This window comes from Lepidochelys kempii, chromosome 1 (assembly GCF_965140265.1).
Source record: "Lepidochelys kempii isolate rLepKem1 chromosome 1, rLepKem1.hap2, whole genome shotgun sequence".
Classification (NCBI taxonomy): domain Eukaryota; kingdom Metazoa; phylum Chordata; order Testudines; family Cheloniidae; genus Lepidochelys; species Lepidochelys kempii.
Window position 1 is genome coordinate 264373842 of NC_133256.1, and position 17348 is coordinate 264391189.

The 17348-nt window shown below is 39.8% G+C and overlaps 1 protein-coding gene across 7 annotated transcripts in view; it reads right to left on the minus strand.

Annotated features, from left to right (window-relative positions):
- The window catches only part of ANO4 (anoctamin 4), a 288922-nt gene that overhangs the window by 144371 nt on the left and 127203 nt on the right, over positions 1-17348 (minus strand). For all 7 annotated transcript variants that reach the window (XM_073327406.1, XM_073327405.1, XM_073327407.1 and 4 more), the window contains one exon: positions 13619-13777. In XM_073327406.1, coding sequence (XP_073183507.1) covers positions 13619-13777 — 159 coding nt within the window. The remainder of the gene's footprint in view (positions 1-13618; positions 13778-17348) is intronic.

The window sequence follows — 17348 nt, forward strand, 5'->3', positions numbered from 1 at the left end:
AGTTTTTATGTTCTAAACACTTGAATGTTTTATTTTCATTTTTAGACATCTGTTATTAAACTGACATCAAAATATGTAAGGTTCTAAAGGGGAAAGAATTATAACTGTATTTCCCAGAAATGTATATTTGGGCATATTTGTGCAAATGAAAATATACCTGGGCACTGAGCTATAATTAACATCCCACAGTTGCAGTATTTCAAAATGTGACATTCATATATGAAACTCAAAGCAAAGGTCAGCAAGCTAAATTTTAAAACACGAAGGTCCAAAGTCTATAACAGCCAACATGCCATGTACAGAATTCTCATTGAAACCAACAGGAATTCTGCAGACTGAACAATTGTAGGATCAAGACCCCAAAACTAACAGCTCTCCATTTTAGTCTTCTTCTATCTTTATTTAGCTCTGAAGGTCTTCATCTTTGAGGACAGTTTCAAATTTTAAACAGGGATAAGAAAAGGAGAGAGATGTAACTTCAAAAGATAAGTACAATGTTTTTATATTAGTGCTTAACAGTGAATATTTCACAGAAGAGTCAGTGCTGTTCCTTGTAAATGGAAAGCTCTATGTAAACCTATTAATACAAATTACAAAGGCTGTCTAACAGACTTAATAAATACTGTAGTACTAAAACTGCCAAAGGAATGTTACTTTAAACTGTTTTGCCTACAAGGCATTTGAGGGATTATTTGAAAAGCTTTTATGTCTGAATATAAAAGGTTTACATGAGCAGAACGGGGTTTTGCAATTTAGAAAATAGCTTAAACAGAAGGCCATGTCTAACTAGCTGGCAAAGGCTTTCAGTCTTCATGGCTATCTCAACAGAATGCTTCCCCCAGTTCGGGCTTTGTTAAACCTCACTCAAATCGTCTCTGCATTACATCCATGAAAGGGCAAGAAACAAATAAAGCTAAAACTGAATATTATTGTAGTGAACTCTGATCACACACTAAGCCTCAAGATCCCCAATAAAAACTAAGAGATATATGGTGGGTAAACATCTCTCTAAGGGGGAGACTATACTTGCTTTATGCACCCATGAAGGGGAATAAGAGAAAATAAGGCAACCCTTACTCTGCTACATCATCTGCTCATGCACGGGGTGGAGTAGTGGCGGGCCCTATCAGGAGAGCTGTTTAGAGGACGACGATTCTGTTTTGTGGCAACTTTTGACATTTGTTTTAGCTCAGCACTGGAACCGAAACAAGCCCTTAGTTTTATTTTCATTAAAATGTTCTGAGTCAGAGTCTCAGCTTTCTAATCAAAACTTGAGCTTTTTGAGGGTAAGACTCACACTCTGTAGTCTGGTGGTTAGGGCACTGGGATGTATTAGAACCAGCTTCAAGCCTCTGTTCTGCCTGATTCTGAGTAAAATTTTCCAATGCAGGTCACTCTGAATTAGGCAGAGCAGAAACTTGAACCTGGGACTTACACTCCAACCACCAGGTTACAGAGGGTGAATGTAGCACATATGCTCTCTGCTGACCAGTGTGCTCAAGAACCAAAAACCCTTCCCGATGAAAACTTAGTCAAAGCATTTTGGCTTCAGTGCAATTTGACCAGCTCTATTAAGGGGGTTCCAAAGAGGATGGATCTAGACTGTTATCAGTGGTAGCTGATGACAGAACAAGGAGTAATGGTCTCAAGTTGCAGTGGGGGAGGTTTAGGTTGGATATTAGGAAAAACTTTTTCACTAGGAGAGTGGTGAAACACTGGAATGCGTTACCTAGGGAGGTGGTGGAATCTCCTTCCTTAGAAGTTTTTAAGGTCAGGCTTCACAAAGCCCTGGCTGGGATGATTTAGTTGGGGATTGGTCCTGCTTTGAGGAGGGGGTTGGACTAGATGACCTCCTGAGCTCCCTTCCAACCCTAAGATTCTATGAGGCTGCTACAATATTTCTGAACATGAAGGTGAACAGGGGTAAGTAAGATGCCATTTTTCAGGGTGACTTAGTGTTAAAGCCCAGAGAATTCAATGGGACACTAGTAGGCATTTGGCTGGCATTTTCAGAGAGACCTGCTTCTCCTCTAACTCAGGGCAATTTTAGAGCTCTGACCACCAAATCAGCACAACTGTACTGTAAGGGCCCTGTCTTGCAATCCTTGAGGATCTAAAGCGCTCACTGTGCTCTAAGTAGCTACAGACTATTGGATCTAACAGGTTATCCTAGAGTCTACAATGGACAAATACTCTGCTATGAAATCAGTGTAGCTACAAAAAATATATTTTATGGAATAATTACAGTTTAATCCAGGAAGGACCAGACTATCATACAAGAAGATCTGGATAACCTTGAAAATGGGAGTAATAGAAACAGGATACAATTTAATAGTGCAAAGTACAAAGTCATGCATTTAAGACAAGAAGAATTTTTGCTACAATCTGGGGACATATCAGTCAGAAACGATAGAGGAGGAGAAAGACCTAGGTGTATTGGTTGATCGCAGAATGACTATGAGCCTCCAATGTGATGTGGCCATGAAAAAAGCTTAATGCAATCCTAGGATGCATCAGGTGAAGTGTTTCCAGTACAGATAGGGAAGTATTATTACCACTGTACAAGTCACTGGTGAGTCCTCATCTGGAATACGGTATGCAGTTTTGGTCTCCCATGTTTAAGAAAGATTAATTCAAACTGGAACAGGTGCAGAGAAGGGCTACTAGGATGATCAGAGGAATAGAGAACCTACCTTACAAGAGGAGACTTAAGGAGCTTGGCTTGTTTAGCTTAACAAAATGAAGGCTGAGGGGAGATATAATTGCTGTGCATAAATACATCAGAGGGATAAACTTCAGGGATGGAGAGGAATTATTTTAAGTTAAGCACCAAAGTTGGCATAAGAAAAAATGGCTATATACTGGCCATCAACAAGTTTAGGCTTGAAAATAGACTAAGGTTTCTAACCATCAGAGGAGTGAAGTTCTGGAACAGCCTCTCAAGGGGAGCAGTGGGGGCAAAAAACCTCACTCGTTTCAAGACTGAGCTTGATAACTTTATGGAGGAGATGATAGGATAAAATTGCCTACAATGGCATGTGGCCCATCTGCGACTGCCAGTAGCAAAAATCCTCAATTGCCAAAGATGGGACACTAGATGGGGAGGGCTCTGAGTTACTACAGAGAATTCTTTCCCAGATGTCTGGCTGCTCAGGGTCTAACTGATCACCATGTTTGGGGTCAAGAAGGAATTTTCCCCTAGGTCAGATTGGCAGAGACCCTGGGGCAGGGATTCACCTTCCTCTGCATCATGGGTCACTTGCTGGTTTAAACTAGAGTAAATGGTGGATTCTCTGTCACTTGAAGTCTTTAAATCATGATTTGAGGACTTCCATAATACAGCCAGAGGTGAGAGGCCTATTACAGGAGAAAGTGGGTGACGTTCTGTGGCCTGCGATGTGCAGGAGGTCAGACTAGATGATCATGATGGTCCCTTCTGGCCTTAAAGTCTGAGTCTGAGACAGAACATATTAATGTTCAATGAAAAATTATCTCCTCTTCAGACGGAGTGCTCCACATATAATCCTTTGTAGGCCAGATGTTTCTGAACACAGTGTCATCCAAAGGTTTTAAACTCCCTGATTTACAAAGAGTGGGTAACAGAAAACTATGTCAAGAGAAAAATGCTGAACTTCTCCGCAGAAAAAATGTTTTCAGTCCATTGGTATTAAACAGTTTTTCCAGTTTCTTAATACTATCTAGCTATTCTAGTCTCTTCAAATGCACATCAATGCTTTCAATGAAACATTTCCTACTACATTCACTCCAGTTTTTTTGCCTGCCACCTTTGCATTCTGTGTAAAAGACTGTAATTTGTGAACTACATGGAGCATTTACTTTATAAAGAATTCTAGACACATCCCAGGAAAATGGGTCAAAAGTCTACTTTTTAAACTGTGCATTGTGAAATTTGAGTTCAAACTCCATCCAAATAGAATTCCGACTACCTCTTCAGTGCTCATATTCTAAATCTTCATTGAGCTTCATGGTAAACAAACAAACAAACACCCCCCATTATTGTTTATCTTGCTTGGCTACCAAATCTTTTTTTCTCATAATGCACAGGTAACTGAAGATGCCTCTACAGTATACTGACAAAGCCTTTTTGGAGCAGTGCAATCTATGAAAAGGAAACCTGGCACTGAATGCCATTCTTTTTGATACCTATTCACTTTTGTATGGATTATCTTTGAAACACGGATTTCATTAAAGTCTCCTGAGAGAGCTTTTTGCATTACAGAATTAACTGATTTATTTTTCAGTCTAGAATGAAACTTTGTATGGGCAATTGATCTGTGTATGGCTTGCCCGGGCTGAGCCACATGGATTACCTGCCACTTGTCAAAGGAAAACAACAAAGAGAGTGTGCCGCTAAACATGTGTAAAGTAAATGACTAGACTTTCACTTCCACAGCTAATGTGTATGTTGGCTTTGATTTTCAGCTTGGCCTTAATGAGGATTCTTTTGTTGCACCTGCAATTTTGCAGGCACAGTTTATGTGTCTGAAAAATATCTGGGGGTTGTGGTGGATAATGAGCTGAATATGAGCTCCTAGTGTGATGTTGTGACCCAAAGAGCTAATGCGATCCTACAATGCATAAAGAGGAGAATCTCAAGTAAGAGTAGAGAGGTTATTTTACCTCTTTATTTGGTACCAGGGCAACCTCTTCTGAAATAGTGTGTCCAGTTCTAGTCCCCACAATTCAAGAAGGATTTTGATAAATTGGAGAGGGTTCAGAGAAGAACCACAAGAATAATTAAAGGATTAGAAATCCGGCCTTATAGTGATAGACACAAGGGGCTCAGTCTATTTAGCTTAACAAATGTAAAGTTAAGGGATGACTGATTAGAGTCTGTAAGTAAATAAATACTTGGACAACAAATGTTTGATAATGGGCTCTTCAGTCTAGCAGAGAAATGTGTAACACAATCCAATGGCTGGAAGTTGAAGCTAGACAAATTCAGGCAGGTAATAAGGCATAATTTTTAACAACAAGAATAATTAACCATTGGAACAATTTACTAAGGATTGTGGTGGATTCTCCATCACTGACTATTTTTAAATCAAGCTTGAATGTTTCTTCTAAAAGATCTGCTCTAGGAATTATTATAGGGAAGTTCTGTGGCCTGTGTTATATACAGGAGGTTAGACTAGATGATCACAATGCTCCCTTCAAGCCTTAGAATCTATGATTGTCATTTAGATGCCTAAGTGCTTGATTTGTGATTGCAATCAGGCATGGTGCTTAGAAATCTAAAGAATAAACTGTGCCTGCTAATAATGTGGTATTTATGCTGTTCATGAAACTGCAGCTACCCCATATGGTATAACTTCCTCTGTAAATTCATTAGCTCTTGTTATTTACATACTGGATAATAGGATTAGAAAAGTAAGTGACTGAAATGCCCTCTTATAGAGAATCAAATCTATCCAAATGCTTAACATAGTCTATAACAGAAGACATGTCAGATAGTAAATTGACTCTGCAGTTGATCTTATTCAAAAGGGAAGATCAGAGAAGATGTAGCTTTTCCCAAATGTCTGTCCCAACTGGGAGAGAAAATTTGCAACTCTAGATCAGATTTCTTGGTATTTGGCTTAATGCAGTTGTAGAGTGAAATCCAGGCTCTAAAGAAAGCAGTAGGAGTTTTGAAATAAATGTTGGTTACAGTTTCTCCATGTGTGCGTGGGTGTGCATGAACATGGGCAGGTGTGTGTATGTGGCAGGAGGGATGATGTTGAGATTAGGACAGGGAATTAAAAAGGAAAGGACAGGAAGGAATTTGATTTTACTCATCTTGCAACTTTCCCAAAGTATATTTTAAAATTAAGTTTCAGGTAGCAAGAGAGACAATATATAACTAATAATACGAACAAAACAATAGAACGTAGCCCATTCAGAATGCATCAACACTTAAAAGGCAGATCCTCAGCAAAAGACACTATGGAATTTTGAGTGTGTGGCAGCAGGTCCACACAGCTAGCTGGTGCGCAGCAGGCTATACAGCACTGTTGAGTTACAACCCAACTTGCTGCACACTAAGGCTCTGTGTGGACAAGACCTTAGAGTGATTAAAATTACTGCCTCTCAATGACCCACATGCTGAGTTTAGGTAGGGTGACCAGCTAGCAAGTGTGAAAAATCAGGAGACTTTTTGTTTTTCAGGGGGAGGTATAGTTGAGTATAAAAGACAAAGCCCCTAATATCAGGATGGTCCCGATAATTTCAGGACGTCTAAGCTTACAAGATACCTTTTCTAACTGCCAGCTCTGCAAACACAACTTGGGTTCTGCAAGTTAAGGTATTCTTTCCAACTCATGCATCACAACCAATAATAAAGGGTGTACAACTGGAACTTCGTTAGTAACACTGTCAATGATGCATGAGCGGGAACAGAACACAGCTCATTCCACCGTAACTGTTTTGGCTCGGAAGTACTAACAAGAGAACAAAGTAGGAGAAGTTATTTTTTGTCAGAAAAGAACACTGATGTAACTGAATATATATTGGAGCAAGAGCTGTTGATTAAAAATGTGGCATTTTCACATAATCACTTTTCTGAGCCTAATTGTATTTTAAGTTTCAGCTTTTAAAGGTTGTTCTCTACTCATCCTGCATTTCAAGCCTTTTACCTCACTTTGACATGGTCTTAATCTAATTTTGGTTTTACATTCAGGGATCAGCCAAGAGTCACTATATTATACTATACTGTGTATTCTTGTCATTTGTGATTTCTCATTGCATTCATTACTTTCAACAAGTCTTGAGCCAAGTCATTGCTGAGTACATGCAGCTTTCTCAATACACACTCCTAAACCTCTAAAGCCTTGTCCTCATTAGCACAAAGTTATAGCCATATTAAGGGAAACTACTTTAGAGAGTGCTTACTATCCCTCCACAAACACATTCAGAACCCATCAAGTCAAAAAATAATAATATATTTATATATTATCTTTGATTCAGAATGATCCCCAAATGGTTTTCAGACTTAAACTATACCTACTGGTAGCTATCAGTTCACACACATTAGTTGAAGGTAAGAATGAGCTGTTTTGCAACGAGCACCTATTTTATACTTCTGCTGCATATCAACTGCCAGATGTTGCCCAAAAAATATCAGTTGCCGCTTAAGGCAGAAAATCAAGCACAATTAGGGGATGATTTGTTAAGACTTTGACACGGATGGTGACCATGTTGAAGTTTTGAATCTGGCATGGAGCACTAAAGCACATAACACGAATGGTTAACAGAAAACTGAGAAATGCTAATACACAAAACCAACCCTTTCTTTAACTGAAAGTGAACATCAACAGGCAGACTGAAACCCAAACATGCTGACTGATTTTTGAAAAATATCAGAAATTAGTTCATGGGCAATGCTCTGCCTCCAGTGACTCTGAGGGGCATGCAGTATTTGCTTGTTGGCACATAGAGGACTTAAGGGTTTTGTTGGTGTTTTACAACATTTTATTGATTTCATACGGAAACAGTAACCTACATATATAAAAAAAAAAATACAGGGCCTGATCCTACTATCCTAATTTACATGAGCAGACTGACTACTCATGCAAGATTCCTATTTATTTATATCAGCAAATTTAAAGTGACTTTTGTTATGCTATTTAGGTAAAGTAGCTAGGGTTGCATTATTGGGCCTATTTATAGTATATAAACACAACCAGTGAGATTCTCACCCCCACTGCAGCCCCTTTTTGCCTGGTAAAGTGCCAGAGTGATGAAAAGGGGCTCTAAAAGATCCTGATCCGTGAGGGAGAATTCTTGGTGCAGAAAACAGCCTAAAGGCTTCCTTCTGAATTTCCCCTTGCAAGTACGGGTGTAGGGCAGTGCTTGCCAAACTGTGAGTCACTGTTGCTTTGGGGAGCCCCAAAGGATTCATGGTGGAGCCACGAGTATCTGGGAAATTTTTTTAATCCATATGCTTGTTTTTTTCAAATTAAGAGACTATTAAACTAGACTTAAAAATCACCTGCATCTTATCTATGCATCTTACACTGCTGTTGCTATGGCAGCAGGGGCAGGGAAGGGGAGGATCTCTCTGTGCCCTTCACTCCTGCAGAGGGCCTTCTCCAGAGATGCTGCTGCTGGGGGCAGGATTCAGCAGGAAGGATCTTGGAGGAAAGCTCCCTGCTGGAGTGGAGGACAAAGAGAGGCTTGTAGTGCTGGTGGAACTAGCAGATAAGGGATGTGGACAGAGACTGAGTGGGGAGACTGGTGCATCTAATTTTTATAATGGAACATTTTTTACCAAATGCTAAGCCTACACGTAGCAAAGGTTTGGCTGAAGAAGAAGACGATTTTAAGAAAGTTAAACAGAAAAGGAAGAAAAGTAGATAATGCGATGACAGTTACATTATGTTGGATTTTCGTGTCTCAATATTATTGCACAAAGTCCACAGCCACAATGTGTCATTTATTTTCAGGTGTTAGTAAATGAAACTTTGAGGTCAGGGAAACTACAGAGGCATTTAGAAACCAAATACCAAGCATTCGTAAATAAGAGCTTTGATTTTTTCCACCAAATGAGAAGCATTAGCAAAAAAAAAAAAAAAAAAAAAGTCATGTCTAAACAAGCAACTATTCCCCAGAAAGACTTAGAAGCATCTTATGTTGTGGCCATGAAGGTTACAAAATACAAACAAGCACACACCATTGGAAAGACCCTTCTATTTCCAGCAGCAATAGACATGTGTAGAATTATGATTGGGGAACAAGCAGCCACAGCACTGAAAACCATTCCCATGCCAGAAGGACAGGATTGGTCGCCATGGTGGGCCCTGGAAAAACAGAGGCAAGATCTAGGGAGAGACTGCGGGGAAGGCAGGACTTTTCTACAGAGGGAAACTCACAGTGGGAGCAAAGTAGGCTTCTGTGGGAGGGAGCCCTGAGATAAGGTTTTTAGCTGTAGCTCACGAAAGCTCATGCTCAAATAAATTGGTTAGTCTCTAAGGTGCCACAAGTACTCCTTTTCTTTTTGCGAATACAGACTAACACGGCTGTTCCTCTGAAACCTGTCAAGTAGAGAAGAGAAGACTTCGGTAGCCCAAGAGGGCAGAAGAATTATTCATTTGGACTTTTGTTTGGATTTGTTTATGCTACCCTGGAATGGGTCTGAATGTAGGTGACTTGGGTGGAGCCACAGAAAACCTAGGGCCCGTGGCAGCGGATTTCAGGAGGTGCTGGAGCTGAAGATAGTGGCAACATCCCACACCGATGTAAGGGGGCACACTAAAGGTGAGTGAGCACTGCCGCAATTGGATTATAGAATTAAACAAACCGTGTGATGGACAAGTCACAAAATTGTCCAAATTTTAAAGACCCTCTTGAATCTAGTGTCCTGTGTCAGTAAAAAGAAACAAACCAAAAAACAGTATTTGGTTGTAGGGCGACACCACATTTTAAAATATCTACAAGGGAGCTGCTGTACTAAAATGTTTGCAACTCACAAGAGTAGGAGGCATACTGGGGATGTGGCTGAGGATGCAAGGGATGCATTGGGAATGGATACAATGCTTCAGAGCAGCTCTGTGGCCCCTGGGCAGCAAGGGACAGGTTGCCCTAATTTAGACTGATCCTAGGGCTGTCTAATGGGTACTGCAGTGCAGCACAGAATTAGGAAGGTGCAAACGTAGTTTTAAGCCACCTTTGCTGAACTCAGTCCATGGGGAGGACAGCTAAGACTTTCACCCCTCAAAATTAACCAAATTCAATATACACATTTATCATCACGCAAATGTTTCTGAAGCTTCATTTTCCCATTCATTTTATGAATGGCGTACTCAAAAAAATTTGGATCAAAGGATGTTAGTAAGCAAAAACAATTCTATATGCAGTAACTATAATAAAGCTATAGAACCGTAATATAAGTTATGAGAACTATAATAAAAGAAAAAATAAACTGAGTTGAAATCAAATAGAATCTATTCTGAGTGTCTAGGTATCATAAGGATCTTTTCATGTATCAGATATGTGTTGAGATAGAAGTACCTTCAATATATGAACACAAGCCTCTTAATTACTTTTTTTCCATTAATATTTTTCCAATTAGAATTCTCTGATAGGCCACACAAGATTCCCATACAGTAGTTATTGAAATCACTGAAACTGTATTGACAGACAAACTCAGTATTCTCATCTTTGAGCTGTCCATTAAATACAGGAACTTGATTTTTTTTTTTTTTTTGGCATCCAGTTGTATAAACTGAACAATAGGGGGTGATAAGAATCCTGAGACCCAGATAACACAGCTATTCACATCATTTGTGAGACCATGTAAGATAAAATAGAAATCAATACGAGAAAGTTTGGTATCTGGCTGCAAAAAAAGATATAGTCTATCTCTGGAGTGGAAAGTCCTCAAAACATATGTTAGGCTTTTGCATTAAATACCTAGAACCTCTGTATATCACAGTCACAGATGTATTGGCTATGACCCAGGTCGAACTGGGACAAGACAGTAATACGATCTCCAATTCAGTATACATTGAAAAAAATATTTATTTTAACATCACATAAAAATCAGCACCAGTGCTGCTCAGTGTGTGAGTTTAGCCATTTGTGAACTCATGACCACTCAGATTAATTACTGCTATCACAGCTCTGCCCTCTATATCTGAATCACTTTGGGATTTAAGGATTTCTTGTTCATGCTAGTACCTCCTCACTGTTTATTGTTGAAGATAATAAGATTATGGTGGAATTTCCAAATGAGAGCCATGTAATATAGCTCAGGAACCTGTCTGAGAATTCTGAGGGGATGGTACACCTGGGCAAAATGTTTATAATCTTCATCAGGCAGGAACTGTCCAGATTTTGTCAGCTTCATGTTTCTGATATTGTGCCTCTTCTTTTCTCTGTATTTGTGGTTTAACTTTTACATTTCATGCTATTTGTCTTACTGGTTCAAAAACTGCCTTCACAGGCTCTTGCATCATTTGCTTTTGTCAGGGTAGCCAGTATCATATGCCATCTTTTCATTGCAGTGTTTCTGGTGAATTTGGTGTCAAAGTTGTAGCGTGAATAGCCCTTAAAGTTTACTTTTCAACACTTCATCTCAAATTGAAGAGGCTAAAGCAGACAGGACTAATATCAAAATCCCAAAGCAACATCACAAACAGTCAAGTGGCCAGATGAAAAACAATCAAGAGCCAAACAGAAAATTATTGAATAACCCATGTTCACCTTACTCTAAGATTCACAACTGATATACCTGCTGACTTTCAGCAGCCAGAACTGGAGACAGCTGGCTCTCACATCTTCTCCAGTTGTAAACTTAGCTCTCTTCCCACTGGAAGCAGGTTCGTTATGTAATAGTAACGAGCACCAGTCAAAGCTGCTACTTATACATTCCAACACTGAAACCCAGATTGGTCTGGAACTCTCATCAAAGGACAGACCCATGCAATTGAAATGACACACAATCAAGGCATTAACCAGTCATTCCACTGAGTTCAAACTTAGATATTATCTAAGGAGGTTGCTAATGTACAGAGAAAGCTACTGGTACTGTAATTCTACGTATTTCCTCTGATTGTAATTCAATTCAAGGACAAAATGATTAAATTAAACCCTAAGATACATATTTTATAAAGTCAAAGTATATGTTCTAAAAGACATTTAGATGTTAAAAGTATTTACTAGAGCTATGTAACAACCTCATTTTGATCATTCTGAAAACTAAATTTAGAGATGTCCAATTACTAATTCTAGCAAGAAGTCAAATTGGGTCAAACAATATTAATGAGAAATATAGCTGCATGTCAATGGCATAACAGAGAAATTGAAATGAATAGTGAGATGGAAGAACATTCAGAGAAAAACCTGTATTCTAGGCAGTAAAAGAGCAAATGCCAATAAAGGCACATTGACTTGAAAGAAGACAACTGTATAGCCACCAGAGAGAGAACCTCAAAAGTTGATATCAAGTACCTTAAAGACAAATACTTCAAAAGTTTCCCATGCAAAATGCTGCATTTAAGGTCCATAATACAGAAAAGATAGTGCCTTCGTAGCTTTCACCGTTGGTCTCAGTACCATAATAAATCCAAAAGCCTGTTTCAAATTTCTCAAAATAAAACAGTTATTCAAAATAGAACTATTTGACAGACAGATCAACAGGCAGGATTAATTCCATGTTCATCTTCTGCTTTGATAAAACTTAATACGCTACAAAAATATTTTCACATGTTTGTTATTGACTTTATTTTATGAAAGATCAGATTTTGTGATCTGGGGCTGAACAGCCACATACTTCTGTATTAGCCAATAACAAGTTAACATGATGTTGAATTTCTTCTGTGAAACAGGGGATTGTGAGTACAAGCAAGAAACCTATGTAATAAACACACTGTCATTAAACTACGGTTGTGACATGAAGGTTATTTCCAAGATACCTTGATGTAGTAGCTACTGGTAAATGTTGATATTCTAATGGTAACCACTATACAATATCTACGTTCCATCAGAAAAAAATGTTAAAAGGAAGGCAGATAGGTATAAAATTTTCATTCCTTTCAAAGAGAAAGGCCTGCCATTTTCCCCCAGTTAGCATTCTGATAGGAAGTGTGCTGTTCAAGGGCATGTGCAGAAGAACTACAGGCATATGGTTGATAACATGCATTTTAAAAATCAGTGGGACAGTGTATAAAGACAGGTAGATAAACAGACACATGGTAGGTAGTTCAGGAAGGCCTTGAATCTATAAATCCTTGTATGGTATGATAATAGCAAACATTACACTTCAGTACAAGCGAGAGTACATGAGACACAAGTAAGGTTAAGTACTAGTTATAGTCCTTCACAATGACTGGCACTGAGACTCAAGCCCCCTCCATGCACACTAACTTATTCATAAGTGTAAAAAGGAGAGGGGGATGGGCAGAAAATGTGCACATCTGAAGAGACATGTTTAAGTATGTTCCTCATGTTACTAAGCCACTTACCCATGTATGACGTTTATAAGCTTTGCCCCTACTAAAATAAATACAGTTGAAGGCTTGATAGTGTTCACTTATATGGTAGGGAAGAATTATTCCCTCAACTTCAGGGGTCACTGTATGAAATTCTATATTCTGTGTAATGCTAGAGATCAGACAAGATGATCTTAGTGTTTCATTCTGGCCTTAAAATCTGTGGGTCTGATTCTCATTTACACTAGGACCCATTTACACTGCTCTGTATATTGACACCCACTTTAAGACCCCTTTCCTCTGCCAGGGCAGTGTAAAGAGGCCTTTGAACAGTGATACTCAGACCTCAATGGCTCAAGAACCAAATTAGAGATCAACATTACCCAAAAGAGCCAAAGTAGTGTGAATTCACTGTTTCATTTACTATATATCTATTATTCTCACAGCAAAATGACCAAGTATTCTACAATTGGTTAATAAAATAGTGAAAGCATCCTGATTGGTTAATAATTAAATCAGACAGTGGTTTGACATATCATGTCTTGCAAAGAGTCACAGGAAACACATTAAGGAGCCACTTGTGGCTCCTGAGCCTCAGTGTGAATATCACTGCCTTAGAGTAAATGAGAATCAGGCCCTACTAATCTATAGAGTTTTATATTTTAAAATTTTCATAAAAATTCTCTTACCTCTTTCTCCATTTGTAGTCCTTCTGCTCTGATATTTCTTTCAAATACCTCTCTCTTCTCTGTCTGTGGGCTAGATTTTCTGTACACCAGAATGTAATCAATCCGGCATTTTCCATCCCTAAAATATAGCCCATTGGATTTGTTTTTATCAGGTACTCCCTGTGAAGAGCAAAAAAAATTATCAAAGCATATTTGACTATCACCATTTGAACCTAAGGAGCTACAAATTTCAGTGAGATTCAATATAAAAGGCTTGACTGGTAAGCAATTAGGAGAAGTCTTTAAGTGCTTTGTGTGTGATGTTTCGTAAGATTGATAGCTTTGTCTAGCATCCCATACACAAATACGTCTGGATTTGATGATCTCTGCTTAAGCAGAAGGGGTACTGACCTCCCAGATTGAAAACTAGTATGCCTCGTTAGGCAAGCTTTAAAGTCAGGAGGAAAGGGAGACAAAGGGAGATTTTATGTCACTTGAAGTCTGACAGGAACTTTTAACATATAAAATTAAGTAAAAGATGGAGTTATTCTGAAACAAAAGCTGAAGACTAAGAGTTTAATGTACCAAAATATCCGCATACGAACAAAGTAAAAGAACTGGAAGCATTTCAATGTGATGGTGATTATGACCCACTGTGTTAAGCATAACTCACCCCTGGCTGGCAGGTCCCCTGTATGGCAGCAACAGCTTCAGTAGCACTCCACAGGTGGCAGAAGAGGACTGTGATGAGGCATCTGCCCACATTGGCATGCATGGGGTCTATAGAGCCCTAGGGAGGCTGCATGGGAAGCAGCCCATAGGAAGAAAGGCTGCAAGAGCAGCCAATCTGGGCTCAGGAGGCCCATAGAAGAAGAACCACAGGGCAGAGCAGGGGCAGTTACTCTCTGGAGCTCAAGGAGGGAGAACTGGGTGCCTTGTAGTAGTGGCAGGGACCTGGGGAGCAAAACGGAGCTGCTGGCTGCTGGGACTTGCGGGCCGGAGGCCCTGAGAAGAGGGTGAAGAATGTGCTGGGGCCATAGAGAAGTGGCCCTGGGAACTTAAGCAGCACTGGTGGAGAAGTTAAGGAGAGGCAGCAGGAAGCTGCTATCTACAGATCCTGGGCTGGGAACCAGAGTAATGGGCAGGCCCAGGTCCCTCCCACTTGCCTCTGGGGAAGTGGCTGGACTGTAGAACTCGGAGATACTTCTTCCCCCCCCAGCCCCAGAAGAGGGAAAACATGGATGGTGGCATGGCTGGAGGGCCGAGTCATGAACAGGACACTGTGGGTCTGCAAGTGAGGATGACAACAGGAGAGGCACCACCAGGAGAGGGTGCAGCGGCTGAGAGAGCTAATCCCTGAGATGGCCAGCAGAAGGCACCATGCTGGTGAGTGACCCCCATGACAAAGACACAAAAGTTCTGTTTCCATCCCAGCATAGTCCCACTAGATTAACTTTAGAACACTATGGAACTAGTGAACATACCTTCTGACTGCATTTACCAGACTGGAAATAACTCACAGTCTATCTTTATCAACAGCTAAAGAAAACACTACTTCTTGACTATTACCTATAAATAATGGATCTGTTCAAGAATTTGCTACCCTTGCAACAAGCAAACAGATTTAACTTTTTTTTTTTTTGCTTTAGTAAACAGAGATCAGCAGAGACTGATTCCTTTCCAAAAATCTAATAAACCAGGAAACCAGTCTCTTTTAAAGTCAGGTCAGTGTGGAGGAGAAGCTTGCCTTTTATCCCTCACACTTTTTACCACCACCTCTCTCTCTCTCTCTCTCTGTTTCTCTCTATATTATATAATACACACTTTCACACACACACCCCATAGTCTGCAGTACCACCCCTGTCAGCTGGTAGGTTTATGCTTTTGTGTAGATGGGGTATGTTGCTCAAAGTGTGGAGGTTGTAAATGTGTTTTGAGGGATTTTTTTTAAAAGAAATGTTAAAGTGCTTAGAGCCTGACATAAGCAGTGTTACACACTGAAATAACAAAACTCTTCAGCCATTGGAATGAGCAGAGAGAGTGGAGTGGTGGAGAAGAGCTCGCAGGAGCCCTCCTGTTAACATTCCACAGCCAAACTGAAGAGACAATTGAGGTAGTTTCCTGTCTGTGATGAGTCGCCCTCTATCTGGATACTGGCAAACCATCCCTGCCAGAAATAAACTAAACCCTGTGGCTGATTAAATAAAAAAAAACCTTCTTAAAAATCAAATATTCTGCCTTTCAAATGCACTGTCAGGCATTTTCAGACCATTTTCCCAGAGGAGAACTGTCTCCCATTTTAAATGGCGCAGTCTGAACACTGTGCACGATCAATATAATAAATGTATCTTGCAGGCAAAAAAGGATAAATATTCCCAACTAGGGTGCTTGGTGTTTGCCTCCTTGGTTCTGGTTATGAGAAAGCATCTTAGTTTAAATGTGAAAGCAAATGAGAAGGTTCCACATGGCCCTTAGCCTTGGGACACTAGGCTCGCTGCAGGCTAAAAGAGAGGAATTTTTGAAAGAACCGCTCATTAAAATATTGACTTCACAATGCCTGCCAGGTGCAGAGTTGGTACAGTATGTAAGGTTTGTCAAGTAAAAAAGAAGGCAAGAAAAATGTTTAAAAGCATTAGGAAATGATGAGAGACCATTTGTATCTATATTGTATATAGTACTGATAAATGACATCAGCAAATACACTAGGGAAAGATTCTGCAGAGCATTAAATATGAAAATAATTCAGGAAAACATATTGCTTAACTTTCCCTATAAAACTGCGACTTTGGGGGGGAGGGGAAAAAAAGCAAGGGGATATTTAAGTAAATGAAAGGTAAAGCAAAGTCTTTAAAAACAATGGGGCTGATTGTGGTCCCTTCTCCATTCCCTATATGCAGCCCTTGGGAGACCACTGTAAGTTAAAGTAGAACCTGGAAATACAGAGGACACACAAGTGGCTCAAAGGCAAGCCACCTTTGTCCCCTCTCCCCCTGGGCTGTGGGTTCTGTGCTGCGTGTCCAGGAGGTACAGCACAGGATCTGCCCCAGTGATCTTATGTATATTGTGGAGGTGTCCATAGTGACTCCATAGTACAGGTTAAATTCAGATTTATGTTTAAAGCCAGATTGAAGTTCCCTCTGTTTCCCATTTTAATGATTGAATTTAGTCTCTGACTCTGACGTAACTCCTCAGAATACAACTGGCTTTTCTTTAAATGTTTCTTAAGCAAACAGTCAGTATTTTGCCCCATTTTCCCTGGTCTATCTTTGGATTCTTCTGGTTACATAACCTCAGGTACACACACTCCAAATTGCATGTGCGCACACGCGCACATTCTGATAACACCTTTGACTTAGGCTTTTTTCTGAAATCTTAAAATTAAACTGAGAGTTATTGCTTTGATATTGGGGGTGGAGCAAAATCCAGTGCAGCAGCCATCTGCTTAACAACACAGGTTGCCAGGAATGCATCATTCCAGTGCACCAGTCACTGCACTGGTTCTGCAATTAATATAGAGTTCAATTCAAAGTCTCTGTTCTGATATTAAAAACCTACCTCTGAGACTGGCCCTAACTACCTGAGATATATCCTTCTACTTCCCTTAATATGACTGCCCATGACAATGGCATTCCCGTGAAAGTGTGAAACTGTCCCATCCAATTCAGGCCATTTTGGTTTTAAAAAAAAGACTAACACTTCTTGATGGAGTTTCTTGCTGTCTTGTCAGCCTCATTTATAACCTACACATTTA